This window comes from Sciurus carolinensis, chromosome 3 (genome assembly GCF_902686445.1).
Source record: "Sciurus carolinensis chromosome 3, mSciCar1.2, whole genome shotgun sequence".
NCBI classification, from domain to species: Eukaryota; Metazoa; Chordata; class Mammalia; order Rodentia; family Sciuridae; genus Sciurus; species Sciurus carolinensis.
In genome coordinates, this window is record NC_062215.1 from 43,556,193 (window position 1) to 43,579,896 (window position 23,704).

At 37.7% G+C, this 23,704-nt stretch overlaps 1 protein-coding gene across 2 annotated transcripts; it reads left to right on the forward strand.

The window, feature by feature from the left end:
• Position 1: 1 nt before the first annotated feature.
• On the forward strand, positions 2-23,676 carry Ttc19 (tetratricopeptide repeat domain 19). Of its 2 annotated transcripts, XM_047546886.1 has the most exons (10): positions 3-242; positions 328-455; positions 2,261-2,371; positions 2,835-2,873; positions 3,575-3,631; positions 3,940-4,001; positions 6,786-6,880; positions 20,267-20,421; positions 21,470-21,632; positions 22,348-23,676. In XM_047546886.1, exons 1-10 carry the CDS (start codon positions 59-61, stop codon positions 22,479-22,481), a joined length of 1,128 nt encoding a protein of 375 aa, XP_047402842.1. In that variant the 5' UTR covers positions 3-58; the 3' UTR covers positions 22,482-23,676. The 2 variants fall into 2 exon arrangements, with proteins under 2 accessions (XP_047402843.1, XP_047402842.1); XM_047546887.1 differs by lacking the exon at positions 2,261-2,371 and having other exon boundaries at positions 2-242.
• Positions 23,677-23,704: the final 28 nt, after the last annotated feature.

Genomic DNA, 23,704 nt, shown 5'->3' on the forward strand with positions numbered 1-23,704 from the left:
GGGGCGGGACGATCCGGGATCCGACCGGCCTGCAGTGCGTAGAGGACGCTGTGGCAGCATGTATCGGCTCCTGAGCTGGAGCCTGGGTCGAGGCCTTCTGCGGGCCGCGGAGCGGAGGTACCGGGGCTACTCGGCGCGCCTGCTCCCGGGGCCGGCAGGAGGCCCAGGACCCGAGATGGAGGTGCCGCCACCCCGAGTCGCGCCTCACGGCCGCGGCCCGGGCCTGCTGCCGCTGCTGGCAGGTGAGGGGCGCGGGCCGGGCGGGGCCGGCCGGGCGGGGACCGGGGCGCAGGCCGGGCCCGGTGACCTCAGAGCCCCTTCCCGCAGCGCTCGCCTGGTTCTCGAGGCCTGCTGCAGCAGATGAGGAGGAGCAGCAGGGAGCGGGCGGGGCCGCCGCCGAGGATGCGGCGGATGAGGTAGAGGCCGAGATCATCCAGCTGCTGAAGCGAGCCAAGGTGAGGCTTTGTGAGTCCTTGTGAGCGAGTCCCTCCCTATAGTTTGCCGGAGCGTGGATGGATGCTCCGAGGATAAAATTGCCCCGAATTAGATGGATCATTAGAGGGGGGTTGGGATCCATTCGGTCTGATCCGTCTCTAAAACCTGCAGTAAAATTGCTGCAGTCTCAAGTGCAAGTGAAGATGGCAATCCTGTCATATTTCTTTTGTTGACACAGGATGTTTTATGGTTGTTTTTAATCAATTAACCAGCCAAGCTGAAGTAGGCATCATTTGCAATGCTACATACAGCGTCCTTAAAATGCAGTTCTTCCTTTTTTCCACATTTTTTTTTTTTTTTTTTTTAATAGTCTCTTCTCTCCACCCCGGGCTCTTTCATCTCTTCCTTTGGTCCAAATACCGATTTGATACCAACAACATCCAAATTTGTATTTGCAGAGTGCAGTGTGCTATTGACATTTCATCTCTACTATGAGAACCCATCTACCTCTCAGACTTAAAAATGCCCCAAACTAAACTCTTCATCTTGAATGCCTTCCGAACACATTTCTTTATCTTCTCTTTAGGACGATCAGGTTCTCAGCATCATTCCTAAAACTCTTGGTACCTTTCCATTACCTCCCAAATACACAGCCATAATTCCTGTTGCCACCAAATGTAAAATATTTCTCAAATATGCCCCCATTTCACTATTTCCCTTGCTGTTGTCATCCTAGTGCAGTCACAAACACCACCTACAATTAATAGTCTGTCCTCTTCTGACTTCCTACAATCCATTTTCCATACATCAGTCTTAGTGATACCTACAATGCATTTTTCATACAGTAGCCTTAGTGATATTTTTAAAAATGCAAATCAGATCACATCACCTCTTGCTTGAAAACTTTTGAGTAACTCCCCACTGTACTTAAGTTAAAATTCAAATTCTTTGCCATGGTCTGCTAGACCATAAAATCTAAACCAGCCTACCTCACCCATCTATTTGCAATAATCCTCTGGCTCACCATTCTTCACATTTCTTTCCTGCAGTTCTGCAGAATCATTCTCTTCAAGCTGTATGGGCTTCACTTGTTCTCTGTGGGTAATTCTTCTTCCCAGTTCCATATTTAGTTGACTTACTGTCATTCTTCCCGCCTCAGTTTAATTCTCACTTCTTTGGAAGACTTTGCTGATTTCCACTGGAGGAGATACCTTGTCACTTCTTTCCATTGTCTTTCTTCATAGCTCTTAATTAATGAATTGTAATTAAACCTATTTCTCCTGAATGGTCCACCCAAGACTAAGGGAAGGAAGAGAAAAAGAGGATGAGGTGGGCATGCTGGTGCTTGGCTATAATCCCAGTGGCTTGGGAGGCTGAGGCAAGAGTATCACAATTTGGAGACCAGCCTTGGCAAATTAGTGAGACCCTGTCTCAATATAAAACAAAAATGGATAGGGAAGTGGCTCAGTGGTTAAGTGCCTCTGGGTTCAATCCTTGGTATTAAAAAAAAAAGAGGGGGGGAGAAAAAGATAAAGACAGATTCGTTATAAAATATGATGTTAAGATTGCTCACATTCCTTCTGCCTGCACCTATTGGCCAAAACGTCATTATATATAGTCACACCTAGCTGCAAGGGAGGATGACTTCCCTGTCATCTGTAGACATAATGCTTGTTACATAATAGGATTCAGTAGATATCTGATGAATAAATAATTTCTTTCTATGCATTGGGATGTGTAGCCATAAGTACTTCTGTCTGATAGCACATGCATCTGCTTTCCTTATACTTCATTTAATGTTATTTTCTTTCTCTTCTCTTTTTAGTTGAGCATCATGAAAGATGAACCAGAAGAGGCTGAGCTAATTTTGCATGATGCTCTTCGCCTTGCCTATCAAAGCGATAATCGGAAAGCTATCACTTATACTTACGATTTGGTAACTTTTCTAATCAGAGCTCCTGATGAGGAAGGGTGGATGCTGGGAAAGGATTGTTCTTCCTGATTTCTATTCCTGACCTTTGGGATGTTTGGAAGCTCTATTTTTGTTGTCATTTTCTTTCTTTCTTTCTTTCTTTTTTTTTTTATTTTAAACCATTGGAAGAGTCACTTATGAGACAATTCCAGACCAAAAAGAAACAAATAGCTTTTGTTTCTTCAATGATGAGTAAATCTAGATTTCCTTTGTTACTAACAGTATATGCAACAAAGTATTTGCTTCTCACACCATTGCTGTACTGTGCTTCTAACAGATTAACTGGTGACATACTTTATCCACTTCATACTTTTTTTTTTTTTTTTTAATTCAGAGGGTGACTGCCAAAGGGATTCTTTAGCTTAAAGTTTTTTGGATAAGTAGGAACACAGTGCTCTAAACTGAACAATTTGTAATTTGCTTTCAGATGGCCAATTTAGCATTTATACGAGGTCAACTAGAAAATGTAAGTAAATCATTTTGTAATATTTTGAATTTGTGAAGTACTAGCCTCTAGGAACTACAATAGTAAGGATATAGACTAAGCTACTGTGACCCAGAATATAGTGACTTAGAGAGGATGAAGTGTATTTCTCTAATGAGTGAGTCTGCATGTATGTTAAAAACTAAGGGCAAGATAGACATTTCTGCTGTCTGGTTCTTTCTAAGATATGTTCTCATCTGCATGGGTGAGCTGACTCATTTCCAACCTACAGGAAGGGAGAAAGAGAAGATGAAGGGCAAGCAGCATCCTTATAAATTATGGTTAAAAAAAGTTCACATTCTTCCTGCATGCAGCTGCTGGCCACAACTTCATCATATGATTGTACCTAGCTTTAAGAAAGGCTGATTAAAGATTGAAGGGATATTTATAACTCTAATGATAGGAGAGTGAATATTGGGGACAATTTGCAAACTCTGCCACAGTGATTTGGATGAGAAGTTGATTTCTACTCATCACAGAGTAGATAAAGGTACATAGGATGTGGAGCCCTTATTTTGGTCTGTTTTTCTTTCAGAAAAGTACTTTTCTCTGTGTTTGTTTCATGGTGTGTGTGTGTGTGTGTGTACGTGTACACAGGAATGGTACATCAGACTGGTACTTAGAATCCAAGGGTCATATAGATAGTGAGGCCCAAGTAAAAAATCTTTTCTTTTTGCTTTTAGGCAGAACAACTTTTTAAAGCAACAATGAGTTACCTGCTTGGAGGGGGCATGAAGCAGGTAAGGATATTGCCTAATTGGCCCCTCATTGAAGCACTTTTTAAAACAGTCGTGCTTCCTGAAAACTTCTCCCTTAGTCCCCAGTGTGTGCTCTCACCAAAAAAGGTGGATTTTTTGCCCCCAGATCTGTATAAAAATGGTCAATCTTTCACTAATTTAAAAGTGTGGTTGCTGAGAACTTCACTAATTGCTGTAAAACAATAAAGACTATGGGTTTTGAGGCCAAAGTCAGTCAAGAAGTTGGTCTGAAATAATCTGTGAGGAAGTTTTAACAGTCATGAGTTTCCTTTATTTCTCTCTCCCCATAGGAAGACAATGCAATAATTGAAATCTCCCTAAAGCTCGCGAGTATCTATGCTGCTCAGAATAGGTAAGTGTGATTAGAATCTAAGTGTGGTAGCAGCCAGGGAATAGGCCTGTGGGCAGGAAACTCTGACCCTGGTGTGTTATATAATCCTTATTTACCTACAAGTCATCAGGTTCTATAAAAAATTGGGTGTCAACTTCCAAGTGTCCCATCCCTTGTCTTTGCAGTCTTCAGGCTTTTCTAGTTCTGCCCTGCTTTTTTTGTTAGCTTGCTGAGGGGAAACACACAGCCCTCACACCTGGCTGTGTGATAAATCTAATCAAGTTTTTTGTTCCTGTTTGAAGCAAGAAGGGAAGTTAAAATGGGAACTGTAATTAGCTCTCCCTAGAAGTAGAGGGAGCAACATATAAGCTGCTGGGATAATACACTTTGAAGAAGCCACTTTGTTGATACAGGTATCAGCAAAAGAAGTTGTTAGATATGAAAGTGCATGGTGAGAGTCACTTTGGGAGAATCTTTTTTTTTTTTAAGTTGTTGATGGACCTTTATTTATTTATATGTGGTACTGAGAATCGAACCCAGTGCCTCACACATGCCAGGCAAGCACTCTTACCCCTGAGCCACAACCCCAGCCCCACTGTGGGACTATCTTGTGGTTCATTTTCATTATCTATTCTGAGAAAACAAGTGGCTTTTTTTTCCTTTTCTTTCTTTCATTTTGGTACTGGGGATTGAACCTAGGGGTGCTTTACCACTGAGCTATGGTTCCCAGCCCTTTTTTAAATTTTTTATTTTGAGATGGACTTGCTAAGTTTTGCTGAGGCTAACCTCGAATTTGCCATCTTCCTGCCTTAACCTCCTGAGCCACTGGTATCACAGACATGTGCCACCATGCTTGACAATAATTGGCTATTTTTAAGGCTTTAGCAGAGGGTTTTGAATAAGATAAATGTTTAAAATAAGATAAAAGTTTAAATGATTGACCACTGTCTTTAGAGCATGTAGAGTTGATTATAGCTAGGTTTCTGGAAGGGGAACTAGCCGAGAATAGAGGGAAGACCTTTAGATAAGTAAGTCATTTCTTTTAAAGAGAAAAATCTGCCAGCTACATGGGATGGTTTAGAAAACATTTTAGATACACACTAAAGGCCAAGAGCACTGGTAAGTGAGGGCCTTTCATTTCCATCAGTTTCTAGGTGGAGTTCGAAGATGAAACATGTAGGATGTAAGCAGAGAACTTTAGAGAGTTTTATTTGGGGTGATTTTAGGGGGGGAACTAAAACTAGAATCCCTTAGGTTTTTAGTTACTGCAGAATTTGGTGCTAGAGGTTTGCAGTGACATCAAGCCAGATACTGTACAAAGAATTCTCATTGAGGCCTTGGTACTGGTTCCTGCTGCCCTAGTCACAGCTCGTTCATTCTCATCAGGTCCTGCTTAGTCACTTTGCATTTTGATTGCACAGTAGGTAGGCTAGGACTTCTGAGGACCTTTGACTTCAAGTCATCTGAGGAGCTTTAAGTTTGGTGCCAGGGAATGTTGTGTTCCTCTTCCTAGGAAGAATATGAAACAAGAGTAGATGTTGGTGGGAAGAAGAGGCCAATAAAAGCCAACAAAACACTGGAAAGTAAGACAAATTTATAATCTTATAGATGTGACAGCTTTTATAGTATCTGTTAATAATTAACCTCTAAGTTACTCTGCACTTTTCATTCTGTTTTATTGAGAGAACCATGAGATAGAAGACATGGCCAGATCCTGAGGCTTAGAAAACATGTTATAGTTGGGAGAGGAGTTTTTTTTAGACCTCTTGCCATTTTGTGGCAGCCTCTTCCTGCCCCATGTCTTGACTGGAGGGCATCCCTGCTCCTAAGGTTTGGGTCTAGAGAAGGAAGGGAGAGGATACTTCTAAGAACAGAGTAGACAGCAGGGTCATGAGCTCTTCCCTGAGAAGGCACTAGAGGAAGAGTTGAGCTTTGTAATGCCACTTCTGGTAAGAAAAGTAGAGGCAACGTGAAAGATCAAAAACCAAAACTGAGCTCCTAAATGGAGGAGGAATTTCTTTTTTTTTTGAAATCCAGCACTTAACCACTGAGCCACATAACCAGCCCTTTTTTATTTTTTATTTTGAGATGGTGTTCCACAGAGTTGCTTAGGGCCTTGCTAAGTTGCTGAGGCTGGCTTTGAACTTGAATTTTCCTCCCTCAGCCTCATGAGCCGCTGGGATTACAGGTGTGTGCCACCTTGCTCAACCTGGAGGAGAAATTTCTGTCATGTTTCTCTGCATCTCTTTATGGAAAACAGTCTGCATGCTTGAGTACCATCTTTAGTTGACTGAGGGTCCAGAGCTAGAGTAGTTTAAATGTTGCCATGGCTAAAAGTTTTATTACTTTGAAAAACTTTTATCAAAGACTTATAGCTTGAGAGAAGTTTTACACAACCAAAACTTCCCAGAAGCTGCATGAATATAGCAGTTTGAATCCCCAGTGCAAGGGGAGCTGAGCTTCCCTTTGTTAGGTCACATTTCATATTACTTTGGCCAGGTATGAGGCTTTCCCATGGGCAGAAAGTTACACTTGAGACTCCGATAGTGGGAGTTGCTAAAAAAACCACTGGTTATGTTGGTTGTGAAAGTGCTGACAGCATCCCTTGCTTTAATGTTTTAATTTACCTTATGTAGATTACTTTAGAAAATATTCTGAGAAATGGCAGATTGATAACCTAGAGATCCTTCAGTCATAATTCTCCCTTCCCTTTATTGATAATGCTGAAACCTGAGCTGGAAACATGGAGGTAAAAGAAGAATTTGAGAAAAGGGAAATGGTTGATTATTGTTCTTTGCTTCACAGACAAGAATTTGCTCTCGCTGGCTATGAATTCTGCATTTCAACTCTAGAGGAAAAAATTGAACGAGAAAAGGAATTAGCAGAAGACGTTATGTCAGGTAGGAAACCTGACTCTTCTGGATGTTGTTTTTTCTCCTCAAAGGGCTTCATGCCTTGCTATACTTTGATGAAGGGAAAGTCACCTATATTGGGGGAGGGAAAGATATTCATTGTTTACAGTAAGTGACTATTATAAAGTCTGAATGGAATAAGATGGGATATTTTGTTTAAATGACTTGATGGCTTGTTTGTTTTGAACTGTTCCTTGGTGATGTGTTCATAATTTATCAGTCAATTTTTTATCTATATGTAACCTCTAGGAAATTGGGGAGCAGAAAGGGAAGGCCTTTCTCTTATCTCTTAGTTCAACTGGTAAGTCAGAATGCAAAAATTACCTATTTTAATGACAGCAGGTTAAGGAACAACAGACATAAGCTCACATTGTGGTTCTCCTGCACTCTGTAGAAGCTAGAAATGGAATACGGTTGGCTGGAAGCCCTCGAGTGTGTGACCATTTTGGGTTTCTTAATTTGGTTTGAAGTGTTGGGAGTTTTCAGATTTGACATTTGTTCAGTAATTTGTTTCATACTTGCTCTATGCCAAGAGCTAATGTGATATTAGGGATCTTGTGGTCAAGTCTGTAATCCATGAAGTAAGACACCTTAAAAGAGTTGTCTTCCAATTCTCTCTTTAACATGCATCAGTTTTTCTTCTCCATCACTCCACTGAAGCCACCTTTCTCAAAGTCACCAAATCCAGTAGTCATTGCTCAATCCTTAACTTCCTTATTCATTAGCAGTTTTGACTTGGAATCACTGTCTTCTGGAAATATTTTCCTTTAGATTCTGGGGCACCTCACTGGTGTCATCCCTTTCCCTTACTGACCTGAAGTGGTGGTGGGCCTCAGAGCTGTCTACAACTCTCCACTTTCCCTCTGCCCTCATGCCCTAGGAGAGGCCATGTACTCACATACCTTCTGAGCAGCAGATTTATGGGTGTGATTGCTTACCCGATAGCTTGACTTGAATGATGAATGGTCATCTCACACTTAACATGTCTAGAATGGATCTCTTTAATTCTGCCACTCACAAATTTGTTTCTCTGCAAGTCAGGTTAGTAAATGGCACTAAAAGTCACCCAGCTGCTTGGTTATAAGACTTTGGCCCAATAAGGTCCTATTTGCTTTGGACCTATAAAGCCCTCTGTGATCTGGCCCCCACAAACCTCTCCTACATCATCCACTGCACTCCCCTTACTCATTCCATTCTTACTTACCCCTGTTGTTCTTGCACATCCGAAGCTCATGCCATCTTAAGGGCTTTTTGCTTAATATTTTTATTTTCTCTGCCTAGATTGTTCTCCCATATGGCTTCCATGGCTGGCTGCCTCACTTTATTCAGGTCTTTGCTCAAATATCTCTTCTTCAGAGGCTTATCCTGACTTAAATAATCATCTCTTCCGACCTAGCATTACTTTACCTCTTTAACTTTTCTTCATTGTGCTTGAAAGTAGAGATCTGTGTTTTGTGCTTGTCTGAATTATCAATAAAAGTGTATTTTTGTTCAAGTGTTTTTAGTATTTGTCTTCCCTATCAAAGAGGAATGAAGACATCATCTGTTTGCTCATTACTAAATCCTCAGAACCTAGAGCAGTGCCTGGCGTGTAATAGAGACTCAGAAGACTCAAGAAAAATGAACAAGTAAATACAGTTTTAGTGTAGTGTGGAAGTACTATAAGGAAACTAACAAAAGGTGTGAAAACTAAGTTATGTCAAGTGTGTGAACTACTATTCATATGCTTGACCCTAGTGTAGGAGTGTAAATCTATCTTTTCCAATTCCAAAAGCCCAGTTATTATTTTTAAAAATGAAGAAAAGCCTTAAGAAAAAAGTGAAGATCATCCTAAATCCTGCTACTAAGAAGGTACAGCTATTTTTTAGAGTATGTCTGTTTTGGCTTTCCCTCTCATGCTATTTACATTTAAAAAAAATAAATTAGGGATTATATGTAAACTGATTTTTAATAGCTACTAAATATAATATGGAAATGCTTTTTTTCCTAGACAAAGGAATTCTTGTTGGATAGAGCAGGCTAATTTCTATTATAAATATTAATCTAATTTCTAGGGAAATAAATTCTTAGTTTATTTTGAACAAAGTAAATCATTTATTAAAGAAAATGTTAAACGTTAATAACATGGTCTGGCTGGGTGCAAGCCTGTAATTCCTGCGCCTTGGGAGGCTGAGGCGGAGGATCGCAAGTTCAAAGCCAGCCTCAGTGAAAAAGTGAGGTGCTAAGCAACTCAGTGAGTCCCTGCCTCTAAATAAAATTTAAAAAAGGGCTGGGGATGTGGCTCAGTGGTTGATTGTCCTTGAGGTCAATTCCCAGTATGGGGGTGGGGGGATGGGGGAAGGTCTGGAGTATTTGCTTCCCTGTGTTATGGATACATATGTGATTACTGAGGAAATGCTACTTTTATTAGCCTTGTATAGTTATATCTTTTTCATCCCTTACAGAATGGCATATCTACATTGTAGTATAGTCCTTATTGGACAACAGTGTATTTCTTCTGAATACATTCTTAGCACTGAACTTCTGAGTCAAAAGTAATACATTTTAAGGTTGTTGATGAATATTGCCAAAATTTGAAAAGAACTGCTAATTTACATGTCCAGTTTTACTCTTTGTTTACTTTGTGAGTTGGTCAAATTAATTTCTCTGTGCTTTGATCTTTAGTGTGAGATTAAGAAAGTGGACCTTTAGGATGATTGAATAGGTCAGTGTATATAAAGCATTATAATGATGCCTAATAATAGTTGCTCAAAAGTGTTAACTATTACTGGTTTTTATTATTGTGATAAAGCTGTGTGCTCCTTTTCCCCCAAATTCATTAATTTTTTATAAACTTTGTAAGCCTCATGATATGACATTGTTGTATAACCTAGCTTTTTTTTCTTCTCTTTCTCTCTCCATAAGCAGTGAGGTGTATATCATTTGTTGGTTTTTAAAAAAAAGACTATTAACCCTTGGTTTTTGAGTTCCCGCTCCTTATTTGTACTTTTAAAGTGTTTGATTTTTTTCTCCCAGCTAGGAAATGTGAAACTAACTTTTGATAGTTTAAAGAATTACAAGAAAAAGAAACAAAGCTGTATCACCAGTATCTTGGATCGTGAGCGCTCTCCCTCCTGGCAAGCTTCAGTCCCATTCTCCTTGTTACCAAAAGCTCAGTTTCCTTGTCCGATGCCAATTTGATAAGGAGGACATGGTTTTGAGAAAAAGGGAAAAAAAGATTTATTGCTTTGCTAGCAAAGGAGAAATACAGGGGACTCCAGTCCCAGAGGCTGTGGTTCTGCTCATTAGGGAGAACAGAGGACTTTTAAAGCTCTCCAAAGACTGTGGTCCAGGTGTTTCCTGACAGGGGGTCCCAGGTGCACCCTGATGATGTGTTGAAATTCACTTGTTAATTTGGGAGATAGTCACTTCCTAGTTCTTCTGGTGACATCTCCTTCCTGTGGTGGGTATGTGCTCAAGGACGGGAAAAGGTAATTTCTTCTTCCCTGCCCCAGGTTAGGGAAGGGAAGAGGGAGAACCAGAAAAGGAAAAACGTGTCCCTTTTAAAATAAGCCTCAGAGCAGTGAGGGCTATATTCAAAAGGTGAAGTGGCCCACTGTTACACCCTTCCTGTTATTAGGCAGACTTAATTATTAATGGGAACAAGAGGCTAGTCTCCACTGCACCTTTTGCCCCAGAAATATTCAAGAGTCAAATTGATAGGAAAATAGGTTTTATTCAAAGGCAGCTTTGAAGGAAGACAGAAGAAATTTTCATCTCTAGAGGCTCTAGGGCAAGGAAATCTTTCAAAAAAGAGGCAAAGAGGCAAAAAAAAAAAAAAAAAAAAAAGGGACAAAAAGCAGGAAATACACATATGCAGATTTTAGTATCCTGTGCTAGACAGGCCACTCTTAGCTTCCTTGGTATTCCCCAGGGCCTTTACTCTTAATATGAGGAAATAATGGTTACAGAAAAATGATTATTTAGAAAGTTGTCCTTTATTTCAGTCTGTTTCATTCCTACCCAAGATACTGCTCTCTTTAGTCTTGCTATAACATTCATTTGCTTTTCTTTAGTTTTACTGCTGAATTCCTTTAGAAGATGCTTTGTTTTATGGTTCCTTATTAAAACTTACATAATGAATCACATAGTATATATTCAATTTAGGGATTTTTATGACTTACATGAGACTAATCTTTTGGAATTCAATCTAAATTTATGTTTATTTTCATTGCTTTTATTAATTGTTAATCACTATCAATTGAATAGCTATTCTGTACTGGGTATTGTTCTAGGATTCCAGTAGCAGCAAGTAAAGCAAATGTCCCTGGCTCTTCTGGAACTTAATGCTTAGAAAGGTGTTTTCCACCTTTAAAATAAGATGAATATTTCCCCCATCCTTCTTTTTCTTTTTAAACTTTTTAATTTATTTTAGTGTGAAATTGATAATTGCTTTTCTTTTTTGTTTCTCTTTCGGTATTGGAGATGGAACCCAGGGTCTCACCCATGCCAGGCAATCACTCTACCACTAACCTATGCCCCTAATCTTTTCTATTTTCATTTTGAAAGAGTCTTGCTAAGTTGCTCAGGCCCTCAAACTTGGGATCCTCCTGTCTTAACCTTTCAAGTAACTGGGATTACAGATGTATGTCTCCACTCCCAGTTGATAACAAGTATACTTTCTTCGAGAGAATAGTCACCTTTAAGAAATGTGGTGTTTTTTTTTCCCCCTCCCCTTAGGGCTTTCTATTCTGATTTATTCATCTGATGAGTTTTGTATCAGTAAAAATTGTTGAGTGTTATGAGTTATATATTTGAGATATATTATAAAAGAGCTCACACATGCTTCTCTTTTAAAATTTCTTCCCATTTTCACATTAATTTTAGATATAATGAATTTCAGAATTGTTTTGTCAAGTTCCTAAAGTACTTTGAGACCAAAGTATTAGATTTGTATTACATTGATATAAATTACTTGGGGAGATTGCCATCTGAATAGTTAGAAAACCTTTACTACAGATAGTAGCAGAAAATGTCAAATAAATTAAACTATACACACACTTATTTTCTCATGTAACTGGCAGTTCAGTGATGGGCCAGGCTGTTGAGTAAACCCTGAAGGATCACAATCCTCTATCATAATAACTTCTGGTTGATAACTTATTCATAGTAACATGTATTTGAGATCATCATATTTCTTTTCCAGTTCTTAATTTTATGGATTTCTTTTCTTTAAATTAGTAAGATTTTTTTGCTCATACCCTTGAGAGTTTTTTTCCCCATTTTCATGTTTTAAGTAATCAAAATATTTCTGAACAGTTGAATTGCTTTTGGTGGCATCATATTTGGTTTCAGGAGTGCTTGAAATCTGGAGCTTGAGTTTGAATCCTGGATTTACCAGTGATTAGCCTTGTAAGGATATTTCTCAGTTTCTTCATTGATAAAATAAGAGTAATAATAGAAGCTACTGCAGAGAATTGTCATAAGAATTAAATGCCCTAAGACTGGTAAACATTATTTAAAAGTTTTATTGAATGGGATATATTTATCAACCTAATTATTAAATGGCCCCTCACCTTCAACTGAGGTAGGATCTTTCTAGCTAGTATATTCATTGTTTCTTCTTGATTTTGTCATTTTTGTCCATATTTTCAAAGAGCCAATTTTTTGTTTCATTGTTTTTCTGTTTCACTTATTTCCACTCTAATCTTTATTACATCTTTACTGTTTTGGCTTTATTTTGCCCCACCCCCTCTTTTTTTCCTCCTAGTTTCCTAGGTGAAAAACTAGGCTAGTAATTTCTTTTTTCTAACATAGGCCTTTGTAACTATAAAATTTACCTGCATCTTACAAATTTTGGTAAGTTATAGTTCATTTTCATGTATCTCAAAGTACTTTCTAATTCTTAAAATTTACTTGAGCCTTTGGATATTTAGGAATGTGTCGATTAATTTACAAATATATGTGAATTTCCCACATCTCCTTCTGTTGTTGATTCTCATTTCATACCATTGTGATCAGACAGTACACTATGTGAGTCCAGTCCTTTTAAGTTTATTGAGACTTGTTTTATGGCTTCACAGTTTATTCTGAAGAATGTTGCATGTGCATTTGAGACAAATGTGTGCTATCTTGTTGGTTGGAGTGTTTTATATATGTCTGTTAGGTCTCGTTGGTTGATAGTGTTAAGTTTTCCATATCCTTACTCATTTTGTGTAGTTTTTCAAAAGGAAATTCTATTGTGCTCTTTTTTCTTTATACATATTTCTATGATCTCTCATATATGTATATACATATATGAATATATATACATTATCTTTATTGCAGATTATCCCTTCATCAGATAAATGATCTTTTCCCTACTTTTAAGATTTTTTGACAAATTTTAGTTTTATGATTTCTACTATATCATATTCTTACATTTTTCTGAGTCATTTTTTTTAGTCTTTTGTAGAAAGTGATGATTTTTTAAAAATCCTGAGTCTCAATTGTCTTATGCTAGAGAATCTTAATTAAAATTATTAAAATTAATTAAAATTATTAAATTAGTCTAATTTTTGCATTTAAAAAAACGATTTCCATTTTTGTTATTTCCTTCATTTTCAGTCCCTTCTTTAGGGTTTTTTCCCTCAACCACCTCCATTTATAGTTTGGAGGAAAGGTATACATATGATTTTCAGTTCTGTAAGGAGTGATCTAAATTTTTTTAATATTTATTTATATTTACTTAGACATATTCAGCTCATTTCCAGGAAAAAAAGTCTATTTTCTGTGTCTTTGAGCTGAATACACTTAGACTTAGTGGAACTTATCACAGAAGAGCATTTCAAGTTGGCTTACTGGCTGGATGCATTGTAGGAGTTGACATTCACATTTGCGTGAGGTTAGGGAGCTGTCTCCATGAGAATTGCCTGGTGCATGGCAAACATTTTCAACATGAGGTCTCTTGAGTCTTGTAGTTCATTTACCTTTCCCTTGACTTTGTCAAATTTTACCATATTTGTTGCTTATTTAGGTGAGTTTAAAATCCACACATAACACCCTCCCTGCCAACGTGTAACTACTATCCTGAATTTGGTCTTGTTTGCTTATTTATTATACTTGCATATGTCAGTAATCAGTATATAGTAGTGCTAATTAATGTTTTGAAACTTTGTATGAATGGCATCTGCAATTTGTTTTCTTCACTCAACTTTATGTTATTGAGATATATCTATGTTGATACTAAAAGCAGGGATTTTTTTAGCTTGGAGCTGTTTACTTGTGTAAGTGCATGTGTGCTGAATTGAATCTGTCCAGAAGGGGCAACGTCCTCTCATTAGTCCACTGTCGTGGGTGAGGGGGGAGCCTTTTTTCCATTCTGACAAGGAGTGATACATGCTAGAGGTGGCCCTCACTTGTTCATTCACTAAAACTGCAGTGTGGAAATCTGTGTTGTGAATATTTCACAGTTCTGCTGCTGGACACAGATGGTTGTTGTATGTTTTGCTGTGAAAAATAATTCTTCACTGAATTTCTTGGAACTGTATCTCTGTATATACATGTAAGATATCTCTCAGTGGATGCACCTCAGAGTGGAATTGCTGGGGTGTGTCTACTAGACATAATCACATCACTTATCAAAGTGGTTTTACCAGTTTACAGTTTTCATTAGCAGTGTGTTAGTGTTCATTCTTGTTGAAATGTATACTCATTACTCTTAGATTTAAATTTTTTGATGATCTGATGGGTATGAAAAATAATTTCATTGTGGCTTCAGTATGTTTCTTATCACTAGTAAAGCAGAACTTCTTTTCCTGTATTTATTGGCTGTTGAGATTTCCTGCGCTGGAAACTCTTTGTATCTTTTTAAAAAATTAGACTTCTATTTATAAATGATATTTGGGTTCCTTTTGACGTAATCATACATATAAGGAATTTGATTTCAATCCCCATTCCCTCTCTGCTTTCCTCCCCCCTCTACTGATCTTCTTTTCACTCCTTTATTTTTGATTGGTACTTTCTACATATACATAAAGGAGATATTCCCTTTGGTTCATTTATATATGTATATGACCTGATTCTGTTAGATTCAGTCCATATTTCTTTTCCTTTCCTCCTCTTTCCCTCCACCTCAGTCTCCTTATACTCCACTGATCTTCCCAGTATCTTTATGATACTTAATCCCCTTCCGCACTGCCCTCTTATTTTGCTTTAGCTTCCACATATGAAAGAAAACATTTGACCTTGATTTTCTGAGTCTGGTTTATTTCTCTTAGCATGATTTTCCCCATTTCCATCCATTTACTGGCAGATGCTATTATATCATTCTTTTTTATGGCTGAGTAAACTCCATTGTGTATATACACCACATTTTCTTAGTTCATTCATCCATTAATGGGCATCTGGGTTGATTCTATAATTTGACTATTGTGCTGCTATAAACACTGTAGTGGCTGTTTTCACTATATAGTATGCTGATTTTAGTTCTTTTGGATAAATAATGACGAGTGGGTTAGTTGGGTCATATGCTGATTTCATTCTTAGTTTTTTGAGGAATCTCCATACTACTTTCCAAAGTGGTTGTACTAATTTGCTGTACCACCGACAACTTATGAGTGTGCCTTTTTCTCTCCGCAACCTCTCCAGCATTTATTGTTAATTTATATTCTTGGTAATTGCTATTCTGACTGGAGTGAGATGAAATTTTAGTGTAGTTTTGATTTGCATTTCCCTGATTGCTGTAGTTGTTGAACATTTTTTCATGTATTTGTTGACCACTTGTGTTTCTTGAGAAATTTGTTTAATTCTTTTGCCTATTTACTGATTGGGTTATTTGGTGGATTTGCTTATTTATTTTTGGTGGTACTAGGGATTGAACCCCCCAGGTTAATTTTCCTTAGAGCTTATTTATTTGTTCATTTTTAGAATAATGAAAACTTTTACTAAAACATAAGATCTACGGAAGTTTTCACTTAAGCCATGCAAAATGGTCACAAGTTGTTTTTGAAGGGGGCAATCTATACAGCAAAGTCACATTAGTAAGGGATGATATTTGTTTAATGTTCCCATTTTGTTTTGGTCAAGCTTGCTGATCAACAGCATTCTGAATAAGTTTGACTTGGCTAAAGAGTACATTTTCAAGAACTAGTTTGGCTGCTTTTAACCAATGCATCAGATTACCATAAAAAGCAGGGCGGGGGGAAGCCCACAAAATTAAAACAAAACTACCTCCCCCTTAAAAGTAACATAAAAACACCAATACCCTTATAGCTTACTGACAGCTACCTTCATTCACAGTGCTTTATATTTAAACCATGGTGGGGAAAATAAATAAAAGCAGAGAGCCACTGCTTATGTTTTATAATAGGGAATCAGGACGAGACAGATTTGCTAATGTGTATTTAATAACCAAAGCATCTGGGGTTTTATTCTGTAATGTTTCTGAGACTGTGAACATTAAATGCCAACAAAAGGTAAGAAATCTTGGTAGAATGGAAGTGATGCACGCTTGATGTTTGGACCAATTTAAATATTATTGATGGACTACAACCTAGTTTGTGGTCTGGCTGTTTATAGGTCTTGGGCTTCATTGGTCTTCCACTACTCCACTACATTGTTAATGGACCCTCAGAATGAGGGACACTTAATGAAGCCTGAATCCCTAGCAGAACCGTTTGGATCTGCAGAGCTGGCGACTATTTATCTTTCAAAATATCCAAACATTGTCTTCCAAAATTATCTACATAAGGATGATAAATTTTGGTTGTGAAATATCATTTAGGTACTGTGATTGGGTATTTTCTGGAATGAATAGTTCAAGTTTTAAAGTCCTTCTCTTCAAAGGGAGAATCCTGGGGGATAGCAGTGACCCCATGAAAACAACAGGTGCTGCTCTTATCTGATTCCGCTGTAACATCAGGAACTAGTTCTGCCAGCAAAGGCTAGGTTTTCCTTGATGATCCTGCAGGGCAGATATCCTGAAGGCCATCTTGCAGGTTCCAAAGTTTGGCCTCTGGCCAGGTCTCCATCTCTGCTCCCCACATGCAGGAGTCTAGAGTTAATTTTTTAAAAATATGCCATGAGATAGGGATAAAATTTCTATCACCACCACAAGGATAGCTAGTTGCCCAGGTCTTTTATTAGTCCATCCTTTTCTTACTGATTTTAATGATTTCTATATTGTTTTTGTAGATTTATGAGATGCTAATGTTGTTTAATTCTGTAATTATAATTTTCACTTTCATTATATTTTTTTCCATATTTAGTTAAGTACTCATGTTTTTTAATTCATTTGTTCATTCATTGAACCATTCAATGAGGAGAAAACAAAGAGCCTATTACATGCTAGATACTCCACCAGGCACTGAGCTATAGCTATAAATGAAGTCATTGCCTCAGCAAGCTAAATTTCTAATAAAGGAAAGACATGTAATAAAGACTTTCCAGTAAGGTGATAGTTTGTCCAATGAGAGTGGCATGTAGGCATGCTAATGAGGGGATATGCATATAGGGAATATATTTTAAGCAAGGACTTCAGCTCTGTTTCTCCATCTTACACAGGTTAAAGGTCTTAATTCCTGGATTACAGAAACACCCAGGTAACCCTATAAAACCAGCAAAAAATGTGCTTTTGCTGTATCAGCTTATATGCTTTCTTCTCAGGGTTTTAACTTACTTCTACTTTAACATTTCTAGGTATCTGAAGCAGAAGGGTTTCTGACTGTCAGTCATTTTACTGGGACCAAAAACCTTAGGTTAGTTTCTATTTTCCTCCTCTATTAAAACCATTTGTGTCCTCAGGAAGTGCTGATGGTTGATTAACAAGCGGTATGGTTTAGCAGAAATTCCAGGATGTTCCTGGAAGTTGGGCAGCAGATATTTTTAGTTCTTAAAACCTTTATAGATTTTCCTTTATTGTTATTGGTGTTTGTGGGGAGATGTGACGGGGTGGATAGAGGTCTGTGCTTGATTTCCTAAAGATAAGGAGAAACTTTTTTTTTAATTAATGAAACATCAGTACTATTTTTATAAATGCAAATAATTATTCAAATACTTCATCAAATTTGTGGTATTTGTGTAGGCCTAATTTGATATGCTAATGCATTAAGTATATTGTCATTCTTGCATTCTTGGAATAAAGGCTGCTTGATCATCTCAGTATATTTGAGAATACTGTATTTTGAATCTAAGTTTCTATAATGAATCCTGGTTTCTTCATGCTTTAAGATGCATATCTTTTTCCATGATTAAAAATAATGAAAATATAAAGTTTGAATAAATAAATATGCCCTTTCCCTCAGGTTCAAATGATCCTCTGGGGGATTTATATAATCACCTCAATTTATGACTAAGTTGATTTTTTCTTATATAACCTGGTTCTGTATTAATTTTTGAAGAACCACATTTCAATAAGGTATTTCTTAGAAACTTTTAATGGGGTGTGTGTGATACTAGGGATTGAATCTCAGGGTGGGGTGCTCTACTACTGAGCTACATCCCCAACCTTTTTTTATTTTCTATTTCTTGACATGGTCTCCTGAGTTGCAGAGGCTGGCCTCTATCTTGCAGTCCTCCTGCCTTGCCTCCTGAGTAGTTGGGATTACAGGTGTGCACCACCCAGTACTCTTTTTTACCTTATCAAATCTATGAAATTTTCTGTTTCTAAAAGTTCTCTTTGAAGCCTTATTTTCTGAAAATTGTATTATATGCTTTTATTTTTCTCTTGGTCATACTTTTAGAACAGGTTTCTTAAAAGATATTTCCATTTTTATTCTGGTCTGAAAGTGCAATGAATTTAAGATGTACTTTTAAAATACTTCTTTGAAAATTAACTGGAGTTGAACCTCAGTAATTATGCTTTCTTCCTTTTTCTCTAGTTAATTGTCATTACTGATAAAAAGGAGTAGTAATTTTCCATTAGAATTTCTTGCCACTTTATTTTTGTGCTTTTGTGTTTTTTCGTTTTATTTCTTTGGTTTTTCTGAGATGCTGGGATGGAACCCAGGGCCCTGTGCATGCTATGCTGGGCACTATACTGCTGAGCTGCACCTCTAGCCCTTCATTCTTGTACTTTTGAAGTTATACTGTTGAATATATATTCTCATTATAAAATGTAAAAAGACCATATTGGTTGTATTCTAAATCATCTCAAATTTTTACAAATTGCTCCCCTTTATAATCTTACTTAAAGGGGCACAGAGATCTCATTCTTTTCATTTTAAACTGCCTTTCTTTGTTGTGTAATCATTTATTCACAATTTAATCATCTCTTCATATTGGCTACAGTTTAATGAATCTTTAAATTCTGTGTGACAGTTGTAAATTTTCTGAAAACTTTGAAGACGTGGAAGGAGAAGTGTATGCTATGAATGACTGCTTTGTTGGTTAAAAAAAGCAAATGCAACTGCTTCAGTTAAATGTCTGCTAATTTTGCTGAGGTAACTTCCTTCTAGTCCTTTATGGGAATATTTACTTTCTAATGTGTTGTTTGCAGAATTTCCATTTAATCTTGCTTATTCCCTTTTCTACATTATTTGGATCATCTCTCAGAAGTCTTTACTTGTACATGTTACTGTATTGGTTACTGCTCTGTAGGTCTGCTTTCTCCAGTTCCTTTTTTATGGTATAAGGTGTTTAAGTTTCTTTTTCAGATAATACAATATGTTGAGAGGTGCTACATCATTCCAGCCTTTATTATTATCCCAAAATTGGATCAACTATTCTTTAACTTGAGACTCTCCATTCATTTCAGAATTCTTAGTGTTCTCTGAATTCTTAATGCATCATGGGTCTCCCCCGGCCCCTCATCTTAAAGATTTTTCACTGGACCTAGACTTTGCATTAATTCATTCTCCAATGGGTTTATTTTCATCTGTTTCTTCTAAATATTACTAGCTTCAAATTAAAAAATACTCCACATTTTAACCAATCTAGAGCTTTTAGTTTTTTAAAGGATTTAATCTTGTTTTTATTTTTTTTATGTGGTGCCAAGGATTGAACCCAGTGCCTCACCTGTGCTAGGCAAGCACTCTACCACTGAGCTACAAACCCAGCCCTTTAAAAGGGGAAAAGTCCCATAATTTCAGCTAGTCCCGGAAGTCATTTAAATGGACATTAATCCACCTAAATTGTCTCCTTTCAGCATAAGGTCAAGAGTGCTTCCAAGTGACCTGAGGTATTCATTGGGTCCTGTATTATTAACCCATATGTGTATCACCATCCCTGATACAAATATATTATTGTAACTATGAAATAGTGTTTTAATGTTTATTATGTTAGCAGAATTACACACTTGGGACTTGGTGAATTATAAGTCCTAGTATAACCCAAGATGCTGAGGCAAGTTGGTTAACTCAGTCTTGCCTTCCATAGCATACTTGTTATATCCCCACAATGCTCTTATTTCCTTCTTAGTGGAAGAAAAAGCTAATACCCACCTCCTTCTGGGCATGTGCTTAGACTCCTGTGCACGCTACCTTCTGTTCTCCAAGCAGCCATCACAGGCACAAAGGATGTATGAAAAAGCTCTGCAGATTTCTGAAGAAATACAAGGAGAAAGACACCCACAGGTAAAGAAGGAAAACACACAGTGTCTTCAGAAATGATGGGTGTGAAAGCCACACACTGGGAACAGAATCAGGGAGATATAAGCAGGCACTGTGTGCTTCTGTGGCTTCAGAGTACACAGTATGGTATTTTGAAATGGAGTCTGCAGACCCCTCTACTAGAATCTTGTGGAAGAATTCAGTTAATACATTTGTATCCTTGCCTCCCTTGCCCCACAGTGAAAGGGGAAAGTGAGGAAGGACAGTCTGCATTAAGAAAACTTTTAAACCACTGACATGTTAAAGAATTTTAAGCACAACCATGTTAGAATACTAAATAAATTCTTAAAGAGCTAATGAGTTGAGCTTTATTTGAAAGCTTATGGCTCCCACCCTAAGACCCACTGGACTGAACATGAAATATTTGGAAAGGGAATTTGAGGTACGAATTATCTCCAAGAAAGGGATTTTGGACTTACTAGAGTGCCTTCTGGGAATACCACTGAGGACTAATACAAGCATGGGATTCATATCACCAAATACTAGAATCAGAGGGTTTAGAGCATGGGTTCAGTGGGGAACAGGGGATGAAAAAGTCTTTCTTAGTGTCAACAGTTTAAATACTCTTAATGTGAATATTCCTAAAAACGATGATATATTTCTTCTTTGTGAGGAGTCTCAGCATCACCAGCAGGAATTGCATACAAAACAGTGAGGCTCCCAGAGGTAGTCAGATCATAGGAGGCTGCTTCTCAAAACTGCTGAACCTTCAGTGGGATCATATTATATCTTGCTGATGCTTTTCACTTGGTGCTTCTAATTTCAGTTAGATTAATAAGTACTATTCATCTTATTCCTAATTTTAAAAATTTGTGTCACTTGCCATAGGTTGAACTACAATTTGTTATACAATTTGAGTAACAAACACCCACAATGTTAAAGGCTGACATTCCTCACCTTTTGTGGAATGCTAGGAAAGATGAAATCTTGACTGTACTCATAATTTAACAAATTTGAAGTTAACATTATGGTGTATTTTTAAAGAAAAATCTGTTTTTTCTTTTACCTATAGACCATTGTGCTCATGAGTGACCTGGCTACTACTCTGGATGCACAGGGCCACTTTGATGAGGCGTATATTTATATGCAAAGGGCGTCAGATCTGGCAAGACAGATAAATCATCCTGAGCTGCACATGGTACTCAGTAATCTAGCTGCAATTTTGATACACAGAGGTAGGTAGCCTTGGAAACTTGACTTACTTGCTTTAGGAGGGGATGACCCGGGCTTACAAGTTTGTGAAATGATATTTAGAGGAAGGTAAAGGGAAATGAGGAAACTCCTGAAATTATAAGGCTGGTTGAATAAGGGCAAAACATGTCTGTTAGGTTGAAGAACTATTTTGTTTAATTCTGATAACTTCTATATTTCTGCATTAGCCTAATGAACTATTATCAAGCTAGGGAAAACTTTGCAATATTACTTTATTGTTGTAGTCCTTTAAAGATTGCTGTTCTCACAGCTATAGTTCATTTCTATATTGGCAAAACTAGTGTGATCAGGAGTATCAGTGTAACATACATCTCTCCCCACACTATGCCACATACTGCTTAGTGTTTCACCTGTAATTTTCAGAAATCTGAGATGACATGTCTCTGTTACACAGATCACCATTGTGAAGTCCTTGGCCAGTCCAGTGAGAGCCCCAGGTTATACCAGAAAGGGCGCAGTTAGGAATCCCACAACACTCAGTGGCTTGGAGTTTTACACATGGGCCATGTTTCAGGCAAAATCACCTTGTCATTTACAGAAGAAATGAGGCAGTACCAGCCTTGGCACTTACTAACAAACACACAGTAAATTAGACCTGTATCCTCATTAATGCTTTCTCTTCAGAGTCACTTTGAAAACATTTTCTTCTTCTTCTTCCTTTTCTCTGGGTTATTTTAGAACGATATACACAAGCAGAAGAGATCTACCAGGAAGCACTGAAGCAAGCAGAGCTGAAAAGAGATGAGGTTTCTGTACAGCACATCAGGGAAGAATTGGCTGAGCTGTCAAGAAAAAGTAGATCTTTGACTTAATATTATCAAGTACTAAACCCATTTTTGTTGTAGGGAGGGTAGTTTCTAGTAACCCAAAGGAATAACTATTATTCCAGTGTCTTTGGCACCCAAATCAATGGTGTAAATCCTCTGTTCATCATTCAGGTTTCCTCAACTTAGCCTTGGTGAAGGACAAGTTGTATATACTGCCACATGTGTTTTTAAAGAAAAAACAACTTTCACCTCTACTAATTATGACCTCTAAGGATTGATGTCAAGTGATGCTTTCCATTGTAACATATGGTTAGGTGCTGTCCATGTGGTCTAAGTGTAATTATAGATTAAGAAGGGCCACTTTTCCTCTGGGTTATGGGTGTGGGGTGTGGTAATTATGCCTACCATCTCTACCAGAAGATTTTGGTCCACTGATTTGCTGCCCTTTCTTTTCTTACTTCAATATCTGGCAGACCAGAGCTACTTGTCTCATGGCAAAGGGGAATCATGGTGAGTTGTTTCTCTTACCTATTTCATGAAGCACAGTGGGATTTAACACATAGAGGAGGAAAAGTGTTATCTTAGTTTGTTTGCACCCAACATGAAGTTTTAAAGTGGGAATTAGGCAGTTGAAAGTGTAGTAGCCTTTTGATTATAAATAAAAGTGAACCCTGTATCTGGTTATATGTAACTGTTAATGGTTGGGGGAAGAATAATGGAACCTCTTGCTTGTCAGTGCTAACCTGCAGCATTCAACTTCCTTTGCAACTGAGGTCACACAACCGAGTCATCTGAGATCCTCCTTAAAACAATGCCCGGGCTATACCCTGATGTGTGCCACTGGTGTAGTAACACTGACCTGGATTCTACTTAGTCCTGGCTTTTTGATTTTGGGATCTCAGTATCCTCCTCTGTAAAATGGGGAACAAATGAGATTCTTAGCCATGGGAGAAAGTATCTGGTTAGATGACTTTAAATGAATAGGCTGCTGTTTTGAAAGAGCTTTATTGCCCTGCCTCAAAGTATGTAAATATAAGATATGTGGATGGATTTTCTTACCTCAGTAGTCTTGCAAATAGCCATTTGTCTAGGGGGAAAGACAGTTTTTCTAGGTGCCATGAAGGAAAACTGACATTGATATGCCTTTGGGAGTGGGATGTGAGTGGGATTGGTAAACTGATATTTTTGGTTCATATGTATGCATTGGAAGAATCTTTTCATAATAAACTATACAACAATATTGTATGTATTCTAGTAATCTTTTAGTT

Excerpts from the sequence above, each read along its gene's own strand:
- Ttc19 (XM_047546886.1), top strand. The coding sequence starts at position 59 with ATGTATCGGCTCCTGAGCTGGAGCCTGGGTCGAGGCCTTCTGCGGGCC. Across the intron at positions 2,874-3,574 it reads TACGAGGTCAACTAGAAAAT|GCAGAACAACTTTTTAAAGC; the intron begins GTAAGTAAATCA and ends TTTTGCTTTTAG. Across the intron at positions 6,881-20,266 it reads AGCAGAAGACGTTATGTCAG|TGGAAGAAAAAGCTAATACC; the intron begins GTAGGAAACCTG and ends TTTCCTTCTTAG.